This window comes from Aquarana catesbeiana, linkage group LG06 (genome assembly GCF_042186555.1).
Source record: "Aquarana catesbeiana isolate 2022-GZ linkage group LG06, ASM4218655v1, whole genome shotgun sequence".
NCBI lineage: Eukaryota > Metazoa > Chordata > Amphibia > Anura > Ranidae > Aquarana > Aquarana catesbeiana.
This window is the reverse complement of record NC_133329.1, coordinates 96,605,533-96,629,016: the sequence shown is the minus strand read 5'-3', so window position 1 is coordinate 96,629,016 and position 23,484 is coordinate 96,605,533. Positions and strand designations below refer to the sequence as shown.

Genomic DNA, 23,484 nt, shown 5'->3' with positions numbered 1-23,484 from the left:
TTGAATTCATCACACCAGGTCACCTTCTTCCTTTGCTCTTTGGTCTAGTTCTGATGCTCACGTGCTTATTGTAGGCGCTTTTGGCGGACCGGTCTGCGGCAGTCCAATACGCAGCAAACTGTGATGCACTGTGTTTTCTGATGCTTTTCGAACACCTGGTCATTATGTTATGTTTGATCGATGTATGAGAGGTCCACTTTAATCATTATTGGTGAGATTCCCAGGTGTCACTATAGTCTATGACTCTTTTCATCATACCCACATCTTCCTAATCCACATGTTTTTTATATCCCGTCTTTGAGAACAAAATGTTCTTTTTTCCTTTTTTTTCTTCTTCCCTCCTCCTTTTCCCACAAGTTGCGCATTTCATTGAGAATGAAAACTTCTACAGACTTCCCGCCATTAACTCCCTCTGAGCCACCGCTTCAGTTTATCTTCTCTTATTTGGCCGATCAAAGCGTTGTTTTGTCAAGCAGCTTAAGAGAGTTATTGCTGCATTGTTCTACTGACTGTTTTTTGTTTTTTTTTTTGGCCATCAGAAAAGAGCCTGCTTCCAAAAATAAGAGGAAATGATTTAATTCTGTTTTGTTTTTGTTATGATACAACAACTCATATCACCGAAAATAGCTGTGTTCTAATTGGGGAAAAAAAAAATGTTCAGTCCGCCCCATATTGATATTTCAGATGCCGAGAGTTAAAAGCCAACGGAACTTAATAAAAAAAAAAAAAAAAAGATAGTCAAATAGACATTGTATTAACAACCTCCAGTTGTGTAGTCTCACATCTACTTTATAGCTTTAGCTGTTATATTGTGAGTCCTAATACAACTGTGCAATGCAATAGACACCAGAATTTTACATGCTGTTCATACTCACTCAGTCCCTATGAGATTCGTTTTCTATAGTCTGCAAAAAAACCTGGTTGATCCTGCTGCTCTCTACCTACACCTTTTATTCATGTCCCCAATTCAGCTAGGGATTTTGCAGCTGTGGGGGCAACTCTGCACATGCTCAGTTTTCAGTGAGTTTCTATGCAGAGCATTTCCTCCCTATCACATCTGAGCAGCCCATTTGACTATAGAGGCACACATGTGGGCGTATACGCAGTGGTAAATAACAGCCCAACCCTCCCTCCCTCCTCCATGCCCACTAACCAGCTAAACACAGTGGGGGTGGGATATTACATGCATAGTTGTTGCCAACATTGTAAAAAAAATTTATAGGGACACTTTTTGGCCTGTGGGCGGAGTCTTATAATTAGAGGGAGGGGCATTCATTTGACGTAGGGGGGAATAAAACTGCGGTGCACAGCACACCACAACGAAAAATGGGCGTGGTTTAAGCTAACTATTGGGCGTGGCTTAAAGGGGCATGACTCAAATTGGGTGTGGTTAGAGTCTGAGATGATGGAGGGGAGAAACAAAGGGAGAAAGAGAGCAAAAGAAAGAAAGAGGGATGGAGGAACAGCAGTCCCAGATCCTACACCACAATAGAAATATGTGTATTTCAGAAAGTTTAACAATCAGCAGATAAAGATACTCCAAACACCTGTCGTTGGCTCTTCAATCATATCGGCACCATGGTTGTTATGGTGACAGAATGATTGAAGCGCATTATTTCTATTATTACATTGTAATATAAAAAGAAATAGTTAAACTCACCATAATGTAGAATCAGTGGAAGCCCTGAGTGTGTCACTTGCCACGTTACCTGTTATCGGGTGTCCCCGGCGGAGTCCCTCCTTACATCAGGCATTCCCAGCAGAGTCCCTCCTTACATCAGGCATTCCCTGCGGAGTCCCTCCTTACACCAGGCAATCCCCGCAGAGTCCCTCTTACACCAGGTGTCCCCAGTAGAGTCCCTCTTTACATCAGGCATTCCCAGCAGAGTCCCCCTTACATCAGATATCCCCAGCGGAGTCCCTTCTTACACCAGGCAATCCCAGTAGAGTCCCTCTTTACATCAGGTGTCCCCAGCGGAGTCCCTCTTTACATCAGGTGTCCCCAGCGGAGTCCCTCTTTACATCAGGTGTCCCCAGCGGAGTCCCTCCTTACATGAGGCATTCCCAGAGGAGTCCCTCCTTACACCAGGCAATTTCAGTGGAGTCCCTCCTTACACCAGGCAATCCCAGCAGAGTCCCTCTTACACCAGGTATCCCCAGTAGAGTCCCTCTTTACAACAGGCAATCCCAGTGGAGTCCCTCTTACACCAGGTATCCCCAGTAGAGTCCCTCTTTACATCAGGCATTCCCAGCGGAGTCCCCCTTACATCAGATGTCCCCAGCGGAGTCCCTCCTTACATCAGGCAATCCCAGCGGAGTCCCTACTTACATTAGGCATTCCCAGCGGAGTCCCTCCTTACACCAGGCATTCCCAGTGGAGTCCCTCCTTACCCCCTTTTGACACTTTGTGGGAACCAGTGACACCAACAGTGATCAGTGCTAAAAAATATGCACTGTCACTGTACTAATGACACTGGCTGGGACACTTGCTGGGTGGGTAAACATCTAGGGTGATCAAAGGGTTAAATGTGTGCCTGCCCAGTGTTTTTGTGTACTGTGTGTGGTGCTTTTACTAAGGGCCCTTTCACACTGGGGCGGTTTGCAGGCTCTATTGCGCTAATAGTGCCTGCAAACCGACCCGAAACACCGGCTGCTGTCTCTCCAGTGTGAAAGCCCCGAGGGCTTTCACACTGGAGCGGTGCGCTAGCAGGACGGGAAAAAAAGTCCTGCTAGCAGCACCTTCGGAGCAGTGAAGGAGCAGAGTATATACCGCTCTTTCACTGCTCCTGTCCATTGAAATAAATGGGACAGCGCGGCTATACCACCAGCAAAGCGCCTCTGTAGAGGCGATTTGCGGTGGTTTTTAACCCTTTCTCGGCCGCTAGCGGGGGGTAAAACCGCCCCCCACTAGCGGCCGAATACCGACGATAAATCGCTGCTTACAATAGAGGCGCTTTATCGCCGACGCCGCCCCGCCCCAGTGCGAAAGGGCCCTAAGGGAAATTATAGATTTTCCCCGCTCGAATGGAGCTCTGCCTTGTTTACATAGACTGTGTGTCTTCCTGACGATCGGCAGATGCCGACAGACATCCATTGGCCGGCACCCACTGATTGCCTCCTGCTGTGACAAATCACAGCAGAAGTGGTGCGCCCCCTACCTGGAATATATGTGTGTGCGTGTGTGTGTGTGTGTGATTCTGCACAGCGAGGTCGCCCTGTAGCAGTAAATCTGTTTTGGGGCGGTTGGCAAGTGGATAATGTATGGCTAACCTAATGTTTAGGAGGGGGCTGTGGAGTTAATGTAATTAACCTTGTCTGTACTGTGTTTGCAGGTTTTCATTATCAGCTGTAAAGCAGTTTTGAACGTGGTCTGTCCTAACAAAGTGTTAAAAACCTAGAAACCACCCTCCTGTATTGTATGTGTATGGGGTATAGCTCATTCTGTGTGGGGACAAAGACACTGTGATACTCGCTAGAAATTCCCAGCCATGACACCTCATACTCATTCACATTGGGGGGGGGGTAGGATCTGGGGGCCCCCTTGTTAAAGGGAGCTTCCAAATTCTGATAAGCCCCTCGCCCGCAGGCCCCCACAACCACAGGCCATGGTTGTGAGGAAGAGGCCCTTGTCCCCATTCTATCAACAAAGCACCTCCCCCCCATGTTGAGGGCATGTGACTTGGTATGGTCCGGGGGAGCTTGTTCATCCCCCTTTCCCCTTGTTTAGCCAATAGAAAGCCCTAGGGGAGGAGAGGTAGAGGAGATTAGGGGTGGAGAACTACTGTTTGAGCAGAAAACGCTCATGTCACAATGTCACACATTTTCAGGCATTCCCATTTAAGTCTATGAGGCCCAATCTGCCTCCAACCTGCCATAAAGAAGCTCATACACTTTTTTTGAGCGACAGGCGTTTTGCTTCAGGCAATAGAATGCTTAGGTAGGAACAGTGGCGATTAGGCCCCGATCACACCTGAGCAATTTTCTGCTAGAAGTCTGTAGCTCAAACACCCAACAAGCCAAATCGCATTCATTTCAAAAGCTAAGAAATACATTTTTTTAAGTATGCTGTGCAAGATGAGAACATATAACAAACACTGTGATGGGGTTTTCTCAAATTTGACTGCAAAGGTGGAAATACGTTTCAAGTCAGGACAGTTTTGTTGGGATGGGTAGTATGGACAATATAATGATGCCAGTTATAGATGGAGTAGAGTGCAGATGGCATGTCATGTACACATGCTATGATTGATTTTGTTTTTTCCTGGCATGCTGTGGGTTAATCGGCTACATCATGTACACAAGGCGGCCAGGCAGAATGCAGTGGGCAGGTGTTGTCTTAAGCTATTTTGGGGTTTGAGATCTGGATGGGTCATAGCCAGGCTTACCTCACCACCATCGCTGCATCCGTGGGAAAGTTTACACAGTTCCAATCTTCTCAATAGTCCAGCAGGCCCTCTGGAGAGCTTGTTCACTGACAGCGTACTCACAGCACTCTCTCCCACCCGCCACTGCCAAAGACCGCATTCATGGCGTCCCGTGCATGTGCTGAGATCGATGAGGTCAGTGTCAGTCGTTTCATTAAAAAGCACATAAAAATATGTTAAATCTCTAGCCTACCATGACAGGCGAATGATTCATTTTTTGGTGGTGAATAATCTTTACAATTCCCAGTTGTCCTCCACCTCCATTCTTACAGCTTGACCTGTTGCAAACGCAGATGCTTCCTGGCATTACGTTTAAAGGAGACCTGTACTAAGAGAACTAGGAAGGTAACTAATGCTGATCCCTCTACGTGAAAAGGCTAGGAGCTTGCTAATCTAATCCAGTGGCTTCAATCATTTTAGTTACTTTGTAAGAAAATGGGGGGGGGGGGGGTTTACACAAATAATAAGGACATTCATAAATAATATTAATTCACGCCCACTTCTCACCGTTCTTTTTAGGGGTAGGTTAGCAATGAAACACACACTGTAGGCAAAAAAGATTATATTGTACCCATAATTAACATGAACAGCTCAGTCTCCCATAAGAATTATTACATAACTGACAATAGAGGTATAAACATTACAGACGCACATTAACAGGAGCATGTGATGCTAGCCATTAATACGACCTCTGTACCAAAGAAGAGAACTGCTTATAAAGCCAAAGACCATATACTCCAGAAATTATAAACTGGAAAGATATCTGGCTAGCAGGCACCTCAAATATTACCACACTCCATAATCAGCCTCCAGTTAGGGTCTCCCAGTCTCTAGTCCAGCTTCCCCTCCAGTCCTGCTCCCAATCTGGTTATTCAGTCAGGGTCTACCAGCTACTCCTCTGTCAAGCTATCCCTAATCTCGCTATTAAGTCAGGGTCTCACCAGGTACACCTTAGTCAAGTTCTCTCCCTTCCAGCTCCCCGTCAGGTTCCCTCTCCAGCTTTCAGTCCAGCCTCCCTCAATGTCCAATATAGTTATTTTTATACTGCTTCTCTACACTGTCTATCATTGAGATTCCAATTGGCTCAAACTGCACAATCAAATCTTTCTCAAGAAAGGGATTGGATGGGCCTCAGGTCTACTTGCCCAGGAAGCTCAACCAATGTTAAAGGAGTCGTGTCGTCTAAACCTGGCTTTTGATATTTACAGGTTCGTTAGCCTATCTCCTGACAAAACAGTCAGCCAACTTTGCATCCCAAAGCCACTTAAGCTATGGTTCAGAGGAGTCTAGAAAATGGCCATCACCTATATTCGGTTTTAACATGCTATTGAAGGCACCAAACAGAAGCTTTTGTCCTACCACACGCGGTGTCTCCAACCACACGCTCCTCTGCTCTGCTCTCTGGCGATAGCGCAAGCCGTGTCTCAATCTGCATGCTGACGTCACAACTGGCAGTCGTTTGGCCTAATTCTGACGCGTTTCGTCATCAACTACATCATCTGAGGGTGTGGCCTAACGATGCGACATACCACTCTTATATACTGACCCAATGCGAGCTATTAACCCGATGTAAACCCCGGGTAGCAGACACTGCCTGCATCAGCGGGTAGCTGACAGCCATGTTATAATTACCGGGTGGTGGTGATCAAAGCGGTGCCTGCTACCCGGGGTTTACATGGGGTTAATAGCTTGCATTGGGTCAGTATATGAGCGGTATGTCGCATCGTTAGGCCATACCCTCAGATGATGTCGTTGATGATGAAACGCGCCAAACGACTGCCAGTTGTGATGTCAGCACGCAGATCGGGACACAGCTTTCGCTATTGCCAGAGAGCAGAGCAGAGGAGCGTGTGGTAGGAGACACGTGTGTTGTTTTCCCCGCCTGGATGTATGCTGATCTCACCGTTGTAATGCTGTAATGTTTCAATTTAATAAAACTTTTTAAATGGAATTACGCTATGGAACTTTTTTTCTTTTGCTTTGGAATGAGCCAATTAGCATGAGATCCATCCCCTGCGATTAAAGTGGAAATGAACCCATCCATAAAACAGTTTCATTTCTGGCACGTGCTGGAATGTAACACTCTCAACCAAACTGTAAAACCATCCAATGGCAGGTGTCATAACTGATCACGTGTGCAGCATCATGGCAGTTGTAGATTAAACAGAGGCAAAGATGGTAGCTTCCTTGGCTGAAAACGATAGGGGGGGTTTACTTACGCTTTAAGTATAAGGTGAAACCCATTCAGAGTGAACATCCGAGATTGGTGTTGATGCCTATTTTCCAGCATTGTCTGGTAAGAGTTTAATCACAAGGGGGCCGATCCACCCCCCCCCCCCCTTCTCACACGTGGAGGTTTTGGTGATAAGTCACTACTGCAATGTGTTAAATGAGATCTGTTTTACATTTGGCTGGACTCACTATATATATATATATATATATATATATATATATATATATATATATATAGTTTGGAATAACCGATAAATTGCAAATTAGGACAGACTTTTTTTTCACACTTTGATATAGCATATCTTTAATAAGCATATTGTGTTTAATTATGTAGCGCTGCCTTGTTTGTTTTGTTTGATATATGTAAAAATTATTATGTTATCTATCAATTATGAATTTATTCTATTAATCATGTGCCATATGTCAGATTTTTATGGCCTCATTGGCTCTTTTTCCTAAAATTGCAACATGTATTTTGAGATTGTTTAATCCTCTTTGTATAGTAAAATCTCTACTTTATGTATTTTTATTCTTTGAAGTGACACGCCTCATATAAAGTCCCATGACCACTGTTTTTTTTGTATATGTAGACTAAATAATATGCACTGATTTTTGTTATTTTTACCAAGGAAATGTAGCAGAATACATTTTGGCCTAAATTTATGAAGAAAGATTACTTGCAAAATGTTATAACAGAAACTAAGAAAAATTATTTTATTTTTTTTTTCAAAATTTCTGGTATTTTTTTTTTTTGTTTATATAGCACAAAATAAAAAAAAAAACAGTGATTAAATTTCACCAAAAGAAAGCTCTATTTGTGTGAAAAAAATTATATAATTTTCATTTGGGTACAGTGTTGCATGACCGTGCAATTGCCAGTTAAAGTAGCGCAGTGCTGAATAGCAAAAAATGCCACAGTCACAAAGGGGGTAAAACCTTTCAGAGGTGAAGTGGTTAATGTGAAATTGGTGTTTTGTGTACAACATGATAATTAATTTTTGTTATAGGGGCAGCTTATGAACTGAGAGAGATTGTTTTGGAAAGCTTTCTAATTGTGCTTTTTTTGTTTTTCAGGGACCTTTCTAATAACAACATTGAAACCTTGAACGAAGAACTTTTTGAACAATTGCAGAATCTAACGGAAATGTAAGTGCACATACTAAATATTTTTGATTATCTATGAATGGCGGTGCCAGTTTGTGTTGAGGACTAACTGAGATGAAGTAAACATATAGGTTAGGGTGTGACTAGAGCGGTAGCAGAGGGTACAGCTACTTCAGAGGCCATTAAGTCAAGGGACCCAAGCCTAACTGCTCCTCCATGTGATGTCATAGTCCCTGTAACATTTGTTTACTCAAAATGTAAGGGTTGTGGAATGGACAGTCAAGGGGGTCAGTCCAGACTTTTCTGTGACCTGTAACAGTCTTCAGCTCTTCTTTGGGTAGTACAAGGCATTTCTTTGCCAGAATGTTCTAGGAATGGCCTCCTCTCATATGAATATGTCTGGTACAAAGGAGCAACCCAGGTATGGTCTCTCTAAAATGCCCACATCACCTTAACCAGGCCCCTTTTATTTTAAAAGCAGAGCAGATCTGCTTGCAAATGGACAGCTTGTTATCTCAGTGACTTTCCTGCTTTCATAATAAAGCTAGCCTAAGGTGGATACTGTAGACATGTTAATGAAAAGTCTTAGGAAAAGTCATACAAAAATTCTCAGATCATTTGAATTTCATTTGAAAGAGTTTGTTTTCTTTTAACATTTAATTTTTGAATAAATGGACTTTACTGAACGGAAACTGCATAACATGTTAGAAATTTGTTTCTTCTAATTAAACATTTTCCATCCCGCTCCTTCAAATTTTCTCATCACTGGAGTCGAAAACAAATGTTGGGTTGACCCCACTAATGATTAGAAAAACAAGCTAACTTTCTTAGAATATTATTTTGCTAAGAATTTTTGTTCGAAATTCTACCCATCTATTACTTTAGGGATTACCTGAACAACCTCAGTAGTGGTCATTGTATCTCCCACTCAGCAGCAGTTCAGTTGGGTTGTTCTCATAAGTGATTTTTATACATTGAGAAGGGTTCATATCCCTGGATGGAGCAGATAGCTGTACAAATGAGTCCCTCTTGTACATAAATTTTGCACAGATTGGTAGCTTTGGTGCTTTAGAATTGTTGGAAAACAATAAGCTGGAATTTCCCTTTTATCTGGGCTTAGATCCATTAGAGAGACTCTTCGGATGCTTCACTCTGCTGTCTGATAGTGACAGGCCGGCTGCTGTGCGAATTTGGCATCTGAATTATAGAAACTGCATAGACTGTACAAGCTGTTAATTGATTGGATCCTTTGGGGCTCGTTGCAGAAACCTTAGTGACAATCCATGGTTGTGTGACTGCCGTCTATCATGGCTCCCTCGCTGGGCGAATAAGAGCGGGATTAGCGTTGTGCAGGCGGATTCTACTGTGTGCGACCGGCCTCACGTGGCCTCTGGCCAGCAGCTCTTTAATGTCTCTTTCTCCAAATATCTGTGCGGTAAGTGAACACTGACATATTGGGTTATGGAGAACTTTCTTTTAATTGGGTTATAGAGAACTATTTTTTTTTCTAAATAATGTTTTGTAATTTTGGATTGCTTAGGGTGGCATTTTGGGCCTCATTGATCAAAGTGTAAAAAAAGAATAAAGAATTGACTGAGTTTGCCTTGGCCATAGCTATCTTTTTTTTTTTTTTTTTCCTTTGTTTCCCTAAAATGACAATGGGAAAAGAAAATGACCATCCAATTGGGTGGTGTAAATAGTGCAGATTAAGACAATTCCACCAAATAGTGCCCATAACTTGACACGGTGTGATCTTGTGGTTCGGAGTCCTGATTTTCAAAACGTTTGTCACTTTCTGGTCAACTGGCTGAGAAGAATGGACGATGAGGAGAGATGTATTTTAGTGGTGCACATTAAAGCACAGCACTGACCACAGTAATTCCAGCTTTTAGGAAATGTAAATTAACAAGCAATCCTTGGGCAGGTTTATATAGGAAAACCTTATTGTAACAAGTAATGATTTCAGAAATCTAGATGTGGCATGTGTTGCCCTTCAGAAAAAAAATAGCCCAGTTTGCTTTTATTTAATCATATCTCTGTCCGTGACAAGTCGAAGATTGATTATTTTTAATTTTTTTTTATAATCAAAAAGGTAGTAATGGCTAATACTAAGTATTTTTAAGAATGCCCCCTTCACCTCCATATACTTCCTAATCTGTATAAAAAAAAAAGATCTGCGTACTTACCTATTTATAATCCGCTTCCGTCAAAGGGATCCTGCAGCTCCCCTGTGTAAGGGAGCACTCGACATGGCTGTTAATTCCCAGAGCCATGCTGTCATCCATAGGCTCCCATGGCCCAGCCAATGTCGGCACTCCCTCCTCTCCTCTGCTGCAGCCGCCCACTGACACGGGGGAGCTGGAGCTGCAGGATCATTTGACTAGACCAGAGTGGATTTAAAAATAAGTAAATACACAGATCTTTTTATACAGGTTAGGCAGGATAGGTAGGAGGGAAAGGGGACATTTTTAAAAATAACTAACGTTAGCCTTATCTTTCACTTTAAGTCATTTAAAAAATCAGATATTTTGTATGCCTGTCTGTCCTACCTAATCTACAGTGCATCTGGAAAGTATTCACACTGCTTTACTTTTTCCACATTTTGTTATGTTATATTGTTATTCCAAAATGGATTAAATTCATTATTTTCCTCAAATTTCTACAAACTATACCCCATTATGACAACCTGCAAAAAGTTTGTTTGAAATCTTTGCAAATTTATTAAAAATAAAAAATGAAAAAAATTACATGTACATAAGTATTTTCAGCCTTTGCCATGACACTCAAAATTGAGTTGAGGTGCATCCTGTTTCCACTGATCATCCTTGAGATGTTTCTACAACTTGATTGGAGTCCACCTGTGGTAAATTCAGTTGATTGGACATGATTTGGAAAGGCACACACCTGTCTATACAAGGTCCCACAGTTAACAGTGCATGTCAGAGCACAAACCAAACCATGAAGTCCAAGGAATTGTCTGTAGACCTCTGAGACAGGATTGTATCGAGGGACAGATCTGGGGAAGGGTACAGAAAATTTCTGCTGCATTGAAGGTCCCAATGAGTACAGTGGCCTCCATCATCCATAAATGGAAGAAGTCCAGCCAAACTAAGCAAGCGGAGGTGACCAAGAACCTGATGGTCACTCTGACAGAGCTCCAGCGTTTCTCTGTGGAGAGAGGAGAACCTTCTAGAAGAACAAGCATCTCTTCAGCACTCCATCAATCAGGCTTGTATGGTAGAGTGGTCAGACGAAAGCCATTACTCAGTAAAAGGCACATGACAGCCCACCTGAAGTTTGCCAAAAGGCACCTGAAGGACTCTTAGAGCATGAGGAACAAAATTCTCTGGTCTGATGAAACAAAGAATGAACTCTTTGGCCTGAATAGCAAGCGTCATGTCTGGAGGAAACCAGGCACCGCTCATCACCTGGCCAATGCCATCCCTACAGTGAAGCATGTGGTGGCAGCATCATACTGTGGGGATGTTTTTCAGTGGCAGGAACTGAGAGACTAGTCAGGGTCGAGGGAAAGATGAATGCAGCAGAGTACAGAGCACTCTGTACCTCAGACTGAGGCGAAGGTTCATCTTCCAACAGGACAACGACACACAACCAAGATAACAAAGGAGTGGCTATGGGCAGGGCTGGACTGGGACAAAAATTTGTCCCTGGACTTATCCAGACCAGCCCACTTTAATTTTGCATACACGCACAAAAACAGCATATAAACTATATGCAATTGCACAGAAAAAAAAATTCTTGCACCATTGCGCAAGTAAAAACATTCCACCTTACGTATAAATGTTTTTTTTTTAAACTTTTTATTTAGAGAAAAAAGATGCATTCCAACATTACAGACGCCTTTAGAATGACGTGTAAGTTACACTCCGTTCAATGGCAGTGTGATCATAAATAAAGAAAAACAGTTATAAATAAATAACATCTTATTTTTGAATATATAATTAACAAGAAACTGTTCAATCATCAACTTGTGGGAATCACAAACCTAAAAAGACAGGGAAAAATCCACTCTAACATACAATGCGAATTAACAAGGCAGTATAAATGACTAACCATCCAAAAAGGTCCAAAATCATCTGTTCTTCAAGTTTTACAACATTTATTTTTCTGTATGAAAATGTGTTAACTGAAAATATACTCTAAAGCCGTGTACACACAACCGGACTTTTCGACCGGACTGGTCCGACGGAACAAATCCGTCGGACAATTCAACCGTGTGTGGGCTTCAGCTGACTTTTTCTGTCGAAAAATCAGACGGACTTTAGATTTGGAGCATGTTTCAAATCTTTCCGACGGACTCGAGTCCGGTCAAAAAATCTGTTCGTCTGTATGCTAGTCCGACGGACAAAAAAGGACGCAAGGGCAGCTACTGGCTATCAACTTCCTTTTTCTAGTCCCTTCGTACGTCATCACGTTCAAACTAACGGACTTTCAAACTGACTTTAGTCTGTTCGTGTGTGGGCAGGTCCGGTCGTTCGAAAGTCCGTCGAAAGTCCGTCGGAAAGACCGTCAGACCTTTGATGCTGAAAAGTCCGCTCGTGTGTACGCGACATAACTCCTCACTCCCCCACCCTGTTATTATTTCACGTATTCTCTGTATTTTTCTCCTTCTCACATCACTGCGTGAAGTGGGAGGGCTAATGTCATGCAGGAACTTTGCTACAGCCTCATTGTCTGGAATTTCAGAAACTGGCATTGCTGCACAGCCATTGGCTGCCTTTCAGCAAGGCAGCGGCGCTGAGGCTGAGCCAGGTTGCACACTATGAAGTGAGGTGATGGGCAGTGCGGATGACAGGTCTCTTCCATACCGGCTGGCTGGACAAACCTGCCCCCCCCAGCCGGCCAACCACGATGCCACCCAAGCTCACTCCCCCACCCTTCACTAGCCATTACCTGTTCTACTTTATTTCTCCTATAGTCAGTACAGTCGTGCTCAAATTAATGGCTGCATGAACCGCGCAGCAGTTACTTTGACAAGCTGTCACTGAAACCTGCCCACTGAGCCATCGGCCCACCGGGAAACTCCAGGTAGTCCCAATGACCAGGACATGCCTGGCTACTGGACAACTCTGTGAATGTCCATGAGTGGCCCAGCCAAAGCCCAGACCTGAACCTGATTGAACATCTCTGGAGAGATCTGAAAATGTCTGTGCACCAATAATCCCCATCCAACCTGATAGAGCTTGAGAGGTCCTGCAAAGAAGAATGGGAGAAATTGCTCAAAAAGACTTGAGGCTGTAATTGGTGCCAAAGGTGCTTCAACAAAGTATTGAGCAAAAGCTGTGAATACTTAGGTACATGGGTTTTTTTTCATTTTTTATTTTTAATAAATTTGGAAAGATTTCAAACAAACTTCTTTCACGTTGTCATTATGGGGTATTGTTTGTAGAATTGTAGGGAAAATAATTAATTTAATCCATTTTGGAATAAGGCTGTAACAGAACAAAATGTGGAAAATACTGCTCTGTGAATACTTTCCGGATGCACTGTATGTGCCTAGGTAGTTTTTGTCTATTTATCTATTCTAAATAATTTTTTAATCTAGCCTTTCTAAAGAATATGAGAACAAAAGATGGAGATGTTGCCGATAGCATACAATCAGATTTCATTTTATGAAAACATTGAAAAATAATTTCTATTTTTGCATTTGTGTAGTATCTTGCTATAGTGTTCCGCACAAGACACAGAGATCAATCAATCTATTCGTCTATCTTGATCTATGTTTATTCACTTATCTGTCTATTTAATGTAACTTATATATCTTTCCAGTTAAACCATTTATATTCTTTTATATTTTGATATTTTAGGATCTGATCGGATCTACTGTCCACCCAGTCCATCAACTGACAGTGAATCTGTGTTGATTTTCGTGCCCAGCGCCTTGACTTATGCCAATAATGAGACATGCAGTGCCAAGTGCTATGCCGAACTCTACAACTACTGGGCTCCAGACTCCAAGCATGGTTGCCTATGTGGTGACATCTTGCCCTCTAATGCTTCTCTTCGGTGTCGGGAGGTTTGTGGCACTCCATCCCTCCTGTCTGGGTGTGGTCTCACCATTATCCAGGATGTATTCAGGACAGAGTCTTTCACCTCTCTGAATGCCTCCAGTGATGTGTACAGACTCGGGGAAGCTGTGCACCTTCAGGTCATGTCTCAGATCCCTGTCCGTCATCTACGCTGGAATTTGGGGAGCCAGGAATTCAACCTTAGCCAGGTATTCAACACCAATGAGGTGAGCATCACCCACAGATACGCCCAGCCAGGGGTGTACAATGTGACGGTGGAACTGAGGTTCGGCAGCAGAGATCTCCTCTTACATGAAGAGCTCCGGGTGGTGGGCATTCCAGAAGAGGTAAAGCTCCTGGGCCCATCCCTGGTCAGGACCAATGAAACCGTGGATGTCCATGTGATGACTAGAGGAGGAACAGATGTGGAAGTTCAATATATTGTAACATCACAGGATGACTTGGCAGGTACTGATTAAATGAGCTTTACAGGCTGTCACTTCCTCTCAGTTGATCATGTGATGGGCAAACCGCACTGCGTTTGCTATCCTTTTGGGCTGTCATTAACTTTGCATCGACACACACAGTGGATCACAAACACAGTGAGATTGCGATTCGGGAAATGTGCAGGGATCCCAGCGTTTTCCGCACCACATATGTTTAAGCTTAATTACCTTTGCTGTGTGTGTTTTTTCCCTACTTTTCTCAGATGTCTTATTAACAATCTGCGAAAACATTGTACATTAGTACTGCTTGGACATTGAAGAAGGGGGGGGGGGCACACCCCAAAAGCTTGTCCTAAAAAAACAAAAAAAAAAAACAAAACTTTTTTCAAAGGATACAGAGTGTAACCCCATGCAGATATTTAAGCAAAATCAAGGTACAAAAAAAGTGGCCTCCATGGCAGGAGAGCCAGGGAGGACAGGAGGGGAAAAGGTGTAAAGAAGGGAAGGAAAAAAGAAGAGGGTGGAAGAAGATGTTGGGGACACCCTAGCTCACAGGTGTCAAACACAAGGCCCGCGAGCCGAATCCGGCCCTCCAGACCATGTCATGTGGCCCTTAAACCTCTCCTGCAGCTGCAGGAGAGTACTAGCCCTCCTCTGGTCCTCCTCCAGACCCCTACTTTCTGCTTTCAAGCAATGCATCCAGCCTCTTCCCAGCAGCAGCATAAGGAAAAGGGGTGAACTGTGATCTTAGGGAGAGTAGGAGACTCAACTTCTGATGGTGGGGGCCCTTGACATTTAATGTAAGGGGAGGTGATGCGCTGGACATCTAATCTTACAGATACAACTGGCCCCTTTGAGGACAATCATAATTCTGATGCGGCCCACGATAAAATTGAGTTTGACACCCCTGCCCTAGCTGATATCATGGGACCTCAGTGCCTATAGCAGCACAAAACTGGCCGTGGGCATAGAGGGGTGGACATATTTCATCCACGGGGTCCGACTGTTTCTCTTGCATATCAAGAGAATGCTGGTGAGATTTTGTTGATAACAAAGAAATCTAAGCAGCGGTAGACTTCTGTAAAAGGTACAAACTGTTGTTTTGAAGCTCTTGCTATAGTTATAGTTTCACTGCCAGTAATACAAATGGCAATTTAAAGACCTTGTGAGGACTGGGGATTTTCAGATGCAACCAGACATACCATGAATCCCTTGGAAAGGGGCAAAACCTAAACAGGTGCCAGGAAAACGGGTGTAGGTGTGCCAAACGAGACAGGACCATGTACCACCGCAAGATGGTTTTAAAGTTTTAGTGTGTCAAGGGAGCAGGAAGCCATCATGGACCAGATTTGTGACCAGTCTTCCTTGTGTTTGATACTTTTGAGGTCTTATTCCCCCCTAGAAATGTAAGTGTTTCTATTAGGACTTTTGAGACTATTCAACTGCAACTAGAGAATTGAGATAAGTCTTAGGGGGGGGGGCAAGGTGTGCTGCATCAAATGTGCTCAAATAATGATTATTGAGACGCCAGATCTTTATTAGTGAACACCATAGTTAGCCAATGTTTAATTTGTAAAAAGTGAATGAGTTTGGTGGATGGGGCCTGATGCTTGTCTCTAATTTCTGTCCTGGTATAAACTGAGCAACCAGTGAGGAATGAGTGGATGTAGTTACAAGCAACTTTTCAATGTCATTGTAGGCCATTAACATGGTGACTCCTTTCTTCTCTTGAAGTGTCTCCTGCTTGTCCCCCGGGAAGTGTCGTGTACCCCGGCAATAACCATTGTTACCAGCTAATATCAGAGAAGGCTGGGTGGTACGAGGCCCAGAAGACCTGCCAGGACTGGGGGAATGGTGACATGGCAGTGGTCAGCAGTTTCGAGTTACAGAGTTTTTTGAAGGCTCATGTTACCAGGTATTGTAAATTGTTTCTTGAGCTGGGACTTGGGGAGAGCACACTGACAAAAACTTGCACATCGCAGCTATCATTATGGTAGGCATAATACATTTAAAGAAACTTTTCTTGACCAATGTTCCCCCAGAGATTGCTAGGGTTTCCATGAGCAGTGCCAGACTGGCCCCCCCGCCTAATGGTGCCTGCATAGTTCTGGTGCTAACATCGGTCGGCATAGTCCAGTGGCTTTGGACCTGTTTTAATTCATTTTAGTGACATTTTTTCCACTGACCACCAGTTTAAAGAATGTTCTTCCAACCGGCCATCAGTGTAAGGGGACCCTTCTTCCACTGATCAGCAGTGTAAGGGACATTCTTACACTCTTCCCACTGAATGTTAAAGTGCACTTTTTTTTTTTTTCACTGACCTCCAATGTAAGGAGCATTTCACCACTGATCTCCATTGTAAAGGAGTACTTGGAGTACACAAAGGGATCCTTCTTAAAGTGGTATGCATGAAGGTAAAAAACCTTGTGCTGTTCCCCCCACAGTTCCCCAATACTCACCTGTGCCCCCTCTCGATCCAGCGATTGTGCACGAGAGCCTCGGCTGTCCCAGGACACCCTCTCCTCATTGGCTCCCACTGCTTGTTGTCAATCACAGTCAGTGAGCCAAAGAGGGGGGGCGGGGCTGAGCCGCAGCTGTATGTGTCTTTTGGACGCATAGAGCAAGACATGGGAGGGAGCATGCACCAGTGCCCCCATAGCAAGTGGCTTGCTATTGGAGGCACTGGTCAAGGGGGAGGAGCAAGGAGCGCCAGCGGGGGACCCAAGAACATGATGATCAGGGCTACTCTGTTCAAAACCATTACACAGAGCAGGTAAGTATAACATGTTTGTTTTTTGTTTTTGTTTTTTTTAAAGGTGAACCTTTAATACCACTTTACCAGTGGGCCTTTGTCCACTGACCACCAATGTCTGGTGATCCTTTTCCACTCTCCACCATTAACAGGTGGCCCTTCCCCACTGACCACCAATGTCTGGAGAAGGGGCACCTCACCACTAGTGTATTGGGGCATTTCTACACTGACCACCAATGAAAAGGGGCGGGGATCCCTTTCCACTCACCACCATTAATAGTTGGCCCTTTCCCACTGACCACCAATGTAAGGAAGTACCTTACCACTGTCCTTCAAATATTAAGGGGCGCTTCACCACTGGCCACCAGTGTAAAAGGAAACTACAATTTCTGTAATTCTTTCTGACCTTCTTTCTTTTCATTATTTTTTATAAATATAATTTTGTCCTGTGGAGCTTCAGTGTTTTTTTTTTTTTTTTAAGTTTGGTGTTTGAAGATTTATACAAAAGGAATAAGAAGGAGAGCGTAGTGCATACAATTATACAAATGTTTTATAAGAAACGTATAAATATATATACTCTAAAGGACAGGGCTGCTGAATGATGAAAGACTTTCAGTCTTGGCCAGCAATTGCGATAACAGATGTCAAACCACAGTGTGAAGAGAATTCATGTTCTTGTGTGTTCCTTGGACATGCCACCAGCTAAAGTCAGCTTTCTGAAGTTAGTATACAGTCCAAGCACTTTTATTTTAACCCTTAATAGAGTAAGGAAGGGTTAGAACCTCCGTCATGGACATTCATCCTTACTTAACATTCCAGTGACAATTGTCACTGCAGCAGAAATTAGGGAAATTTCAAAAGTTGATGGCTTAGGCAAACCTCTTTGAGATATTTTCCTTTACTTTCTGTTCTGGTAACAAAGGTCAAGATTTTTCTAACCCTTCCCCACTAAATTTCCAGAATTTAAAGCTGAACTCTGTGATAAACAAATATTGTCTAAACACAAAGGGCATGTACTGTACATTCTTACTTGCATCTTGGTGTACTTTGTGTATTTTTTTCCAGATCTATGCAGTAATCCAGTGTGAAACTTTGCTTCTTGTAGGAGCTTTCTGTAATAATGACCAAGTCGCTTTTGCTCTTTCCTTGTGTAGGGTGACTGATCTTGTCTCCGCCCTCTCCTGTAGTTTCCTGCTGGCAGTCTGTAGTGGGTGGAGCTGCTGGCCCCCTCCCAAAGCTCTGCTCTCTGCACAGACTATGTACAGCACAGATAATACTTTTATAAGGTGATATCTGTGTTTGCAAGGGCATTTGATGCACACAAAATGGATTTATATCCATTGTGGCTATCGAGAATATTTTTAAATAAACATTTTTGTGCCTGGAGTTCAGCTTTAAAAAAACAAAAAAGGTTTTGGTGGGAGTTCCACTTTTATATGAGATGTCTGGGATTTTATGCTACACTTCAAAAATGACCTAAAAATTTATTTATTAAAGAGATCGTGTCACCTTGCTTATACACGACAAAGTGACAGTGTCGCTGCAAAGGGCCCCCACCCACCTTACCGCTTCTCCACAGTCATAATTACATAGTTGGTAAGGTTGAATAAAGGCATCAGTCCATACAGTTCAACCTGTGTGGGTGTGTTTATGTTAATACAATTTCCCATATCCTTATATATTGTATAAGATGCCCATCTAGAAGTTTTTTTTTTAATTTTCGATACTCCCTGCAGACACCACCCACTGTGGAAGGGAGTTCTACATTCTTACTGCTCTGACAGTAAAGAACCCCTTACGCAGTTCAAGGTTAATGGGGTTGTAAAGGAATTTTTTTTTTCTTAAATGACAAACATATACTTACCTCCACTGTGCAGCTCGTTTTGCACAGAGTGGCCCTGAACCTGGTCTTCTGGGGTCCCTCGGCGGCTGTCTCTGCTCCTCCCCACAAGAACTAACCACCTTCATGTGAGCTCTCTCGCATGGTGTTTAGTTCTTGTGGGCGTGCTCCCGTGATGCAGCCAGCGGCTATAGCCGCACACTGCATCACTCGGCCCCGCCCCCCGGCGCGCCGCGTCATTGGATGTGATTGACAGCAGTGCGAGCCAATGGCTGCGCTGCTTTCAATAATCCATCCACTCTAGCCAATCAACGGCCACGCTGAGCGGCGAAGAGGACATCGGGGGGCGAGCGCAGCAGGTTTAGGGGCTCAGGTAAGTGAAACGGGGGCGGGGGGGGGGGCGGTATTGTCAGATGTTTTTTCACCTTAATGCATAAGATGAGGTGAAAGGATAGGAGAAAAAACGCTAACCTTTACAACCCCTTTAATTTGTCCTGTTAAGAAGCCTGAGACTGAATAGCTCCCTTTCTATGTTGGAATCACCATAAAAATATTTGTATATTGCCATCATATCCCTTCTTATGCCTCTCTTCTCCAAGGAGAATAAGTTTAATGTCTAGTAGTCATTCCTCATAACTTATGTCCTCCAGCCCCCTTATTGGCTTTGTTGCCATTCTCTGTGCTCTCTCCAGTTCCAGGACATCCTTCCTAAGGACTGATGATTAATCATCATTGAAAAGACTGGTGTTGCCAACCTGTGAAAGCATGGATGTCACCAGACACTACGTGACATTGCTTGGACCTAGCAATTGGCTGCTAGACCCTGCTAACCCTGTTAACAATCACATGCTTGTTAATATGATAAGTTGAGCAGCTCCCGCCCTCCTTCACACAGACTGATAAAACTGCCTCTGCCCTGCCGTAGGTAAGACTGTGCAGAGGAGGCAGAGATTGGCAGGAGCACTGTGTTGTAAAATAGGAGAGGGGGGCCATGACTGCAAGCGGGACTGTGATTGGGGGGGACGGGGGGGACTGTGTTTGCTAGGGGCACTGTAATCATTACAGTGCAATCCCCTCTACATCATGGTGCCCATTTACATTGCAGTCCCCTTTACATGACTGTAAAGGGGGCTACACTGTAAAGGGGAGCTTTGATATGTGGTGTGAAGGGGAAATGAGGACACTGTGGGACTTCTTTAAAGGGGGAACTGTTATGTAAAGAGAGACTTGGACACTGATATGAAGGGGTTGTGCTGTGAAGGGGGGCTAAGGACCGACTCGATGACCACCAGCCCCCCCGATCCCTGGCTACATCAAAGTCGGTCCCTGGTGCCAAAAAGGTTGGGACCACTGCATTACAGCCACACATGTAACATGCTTCCTTGTCTTGTATGGACTCAAGTCTGCAAAACATATCAATGGAAAGGATGACCACAGGGGAGAAGGTCATATGTAGAGGAGGAAGGAGCATTGGAGGGAGTGCTGGTAAGAGAAGTATAGCAGATGCATGGTCTGACTTCCTTAATTGCATTCTTTACAACATATTTCTGCTATGGAATAACTTTAACTCATAAGCTTGATCATACCTCACATAATTGATTATTCAGATTAGTGATTAAACAGAGCATGTAAGAGTAAATCCAGTTTTAGGATTTTAATGTCATTAGTCACATAATTTAAATCGTTTTTAGATAACCGCAGTCTTCCGCCTGTACTTTAATTCCAATCCCAGCATGCACTCCCATATCCTGATCACTGTGCTAGAGAACCATTTGCACTATTATTTGACTCTCATTTTGTTAATTGGTATGCACCAATCAGTAAAATTTAAAGTGTTATTCCCTCGGATTTGGATTCAAAATGTTTCTTATGTGATAGAATGTGCTTTTAACACATTATGGTCTTTGCTGAATTAGCACTGCCTGTATGGCAATATATAGAGCTGCTTCAACCTACTAGGCTTCGTCGGTGCAGGACATGCTCCAGAAACGCCATTTGCCCAGAGGTCCTTTCTTCTTTCCAGCAGTGTACTGTGGGAGGTTCATCTATAGCAATGTGCAGCTCTGGGCCTCTTGCTTGATGAAGTCCTGGGTTTTTCAGATTATTTGCTCAGTCTCCAGAGCGGGAGGCAATGTGCGATTTCCTCCCTAGCAGCCAGCCAGCTCCTGGCACAGGCTCCTGTATACACATCTCCCTACAGCAGCTGTGTGCAGACCTCTTCTAGCTCCTCTCCGAGGCCCCAAAGGCAACTCGTTTTAGCCGGTCTGTCCTTGGCAGCGGAGCATGCTGGGAGAAGAGACACATGTGCAGCCTGGAAGTAAGATCCTCTTCCCCAAGCCAACTGCTTGAAGAGCTGGACTGCTAGTTCTCACTATCCTAAGCAGATGGCCAGATAGCAGGAAAGTATATATACAGAGACAGAAGTTAGCTACGCTGTACATATTTCATTTCCTTTTAGAAATGAGAGCGTCGCACTGCCTTTCTGGCAAATTGTAATGCCCTTTACACACGGTCGAATTTTCAGACGGAAAAAGTGCGATCGGATTGTGTTGTCGGAAATTCCGACCGTGTGTGGGCTCCATCTGACTTTTTCCGTCGGAATTTCCGACACACAAAGTTTGAGAGCAGGATATAAAATTTTCCAACAACAAAATCCGATCGGTTAAATTCTGATCATATGTACACAAATCTGACACACAAAGTGCCACGCATGCTCAGAATAAATTAAGAGACGAAAGCTATTGGCTACTGCCCCATTTATAGTCCCGACGTACGTGTCGTACGTCACCGCGTTCACAACATTTGGATTTTCCGACAACTTTGTGCGACCGTGTGTATGCAAGACAAGTTTGACCTAAGGCATAAGTTTGTACAAGGCATAAGGCTGTGCTGCAAAATGATCAACTTTACCTCTGCATTCAAACCTGAGCATTACGTTTTTGAGCGTTTTTTTTTTTTTTTGGGGTGCTTTCTTGCATGTTTTTATGTGCGCTTTTGAGTGTTTTTGCATGTTTTTAAACAGCATTTTTAAAACATTTTTGAGCTTTTACTTTTTAAGGAGCTGGCACCCGCTTGTTTACTAACCAGTTGCAAGCGAGCATCTGCCAGGGTCCTAACAAACAATGACTCATGCCTGCTGACCCTTTGGGTTCGGTATGGATTTTAAGAGGGAACTCCACTCTGTTTTTTTTTTTTGTTTTTTTTTGTTTTTCAGTGTCAGCTCTTTTGTTTACATTCTCTTTTCAACAGGGATTCCCTACTAACAGCAGGCATGAGTCATCATTGTTTGGATGCCGCCGGGTCCCGACTCTTTAACAACTGATGACTCATCCTTGCTTCTGCTGACAGCAAAGATGAGTCACTGGTTGTTAGGACACCGGCGAGTGCCAGCTCCTAACAACCAGCACAGAACGCTCCTATAAATCCTTGACGAAACACGGAAAAAACAGGCAAATGGCGTTTTTCAATGCATTTCTGTGGAGAAAAGTAAAACACTTCAGAAAGCACCAATCTGCTCGTATTGAGCTACAAAAGTAGCTACAACACTTATTTGAGCTTTAAGGGTTTGGCTTCAGGCAGCTTGTAGTGGAGATGTGAACTATTTCCATAGAGAATGATTGATTGATTTTCTTTTTTCTCCCTGAATGTTTTGGAGCTTCGAGCTCCAAAACGCTCAGATGTGAATACACAAGAAACTCACCTAAGCTCTCTCAGGAGATACATGAACTGAGCGCCAGTGTCGGGCCGTCACCTAGGGTACTTAGGGAACTCAGTCAAGTGATTGCCAGACCGTTGTTCCTAATTTTTACACATAGTCTACTGACTGGAATGGTACCAGCTGATTGGAGAAAAGCCAATGTAGCACCAATATTTAAAAAGGGCCTAAATACATCCCTGGGAATTACAGACCAGTTAGCCTAACATCAATAGTATGTAAACTCTTGGAGGGGATGATAAGGGACTATATACAAGATTTTAGTAATAAGAACGGTATCATTAGCAGTAATCAGCATGGATTCATGAAGAATCGTTCTTGCCAAACCAATCTATTAACCTTCTATGAGGAAGTGAGTTGCCATCTAGATAAAGGAAGGCCCGTAGACGTGGTGTATCTGGATTTTGCAAAAGCATTTGACACAGTTCCCCATAAACGTTTACTGTACAAAATAAGGTCCATTGGCATGGACCATAGGGTGAGTACATGGATTGAAAACTGGCTACAAGGGCGAGTTCAGAGGGTGGTGATAAATGGGGAGTACTCGGAATGGTCAGGGGTGGGTAGTGGGGTTCCCCAGGGTTCTGTGCTGGGACCATTCCTATTTAATTTGTTCATAAACGATCTGGAGGATGGGATAAACAGTTCAATCTCTGTATTTGCAGACGATACTAAGCTAAGCAGGGCAATAACTTCTCTGCAGGATGTGGAAACCTTGCAAAAAGACCTGACCAAATTAATGGGGTGGGCAACTACATGGCAAATGAGGTTCAATGTAGAAAAATGTAAAATAATGCATTTGGGTGGCAAAAATATGAATGCAATCTATACACTGGGGGGAGAACCTCTGGGGGAATCTAGGATGGAAAAGGACCTGGGGGTCCTAGTAGATGATAGGCTCAGCAATGGCATGCAATGCCAAGCTGCTGCTAACAAAGCAAA

The 23,484-nt window shown here is 43.6% G+C and overlaps 1 protein-coding gene across 1 annotated transcript in view; it reads left to right on the top strand.

Moving 5' to 3' along the window:
- Window positions 1-23,484, top strand: part of PKD1 (polycystin 1, transient receptor potential channel interacting) — a 288,453-nt gene that overhangs the window by 88,540 nt on the left and 176,429 nt on the right. The window contains exons 2-5 of the mRNA XM_073636475.1: window positions 7,731-7,802; window positions 9,026-9,195; window positions 13,589-14,257; window positions 15,970-16,150. Of these exons, the coding sequence (XP_073492576.1) occupies window positions 7,731-7,802; window positions 9,026-9,195; window positions 13,589-14,257; window positions 15,970-16,150 (1,092 nt within the window). The remainder of the gene's footprint in view (window positions 1-7,730; window positions 7,803-9,025; window positions 9,196-13,588; window positions 14,258-15,969; window positions 16,151-23,484) is intronic.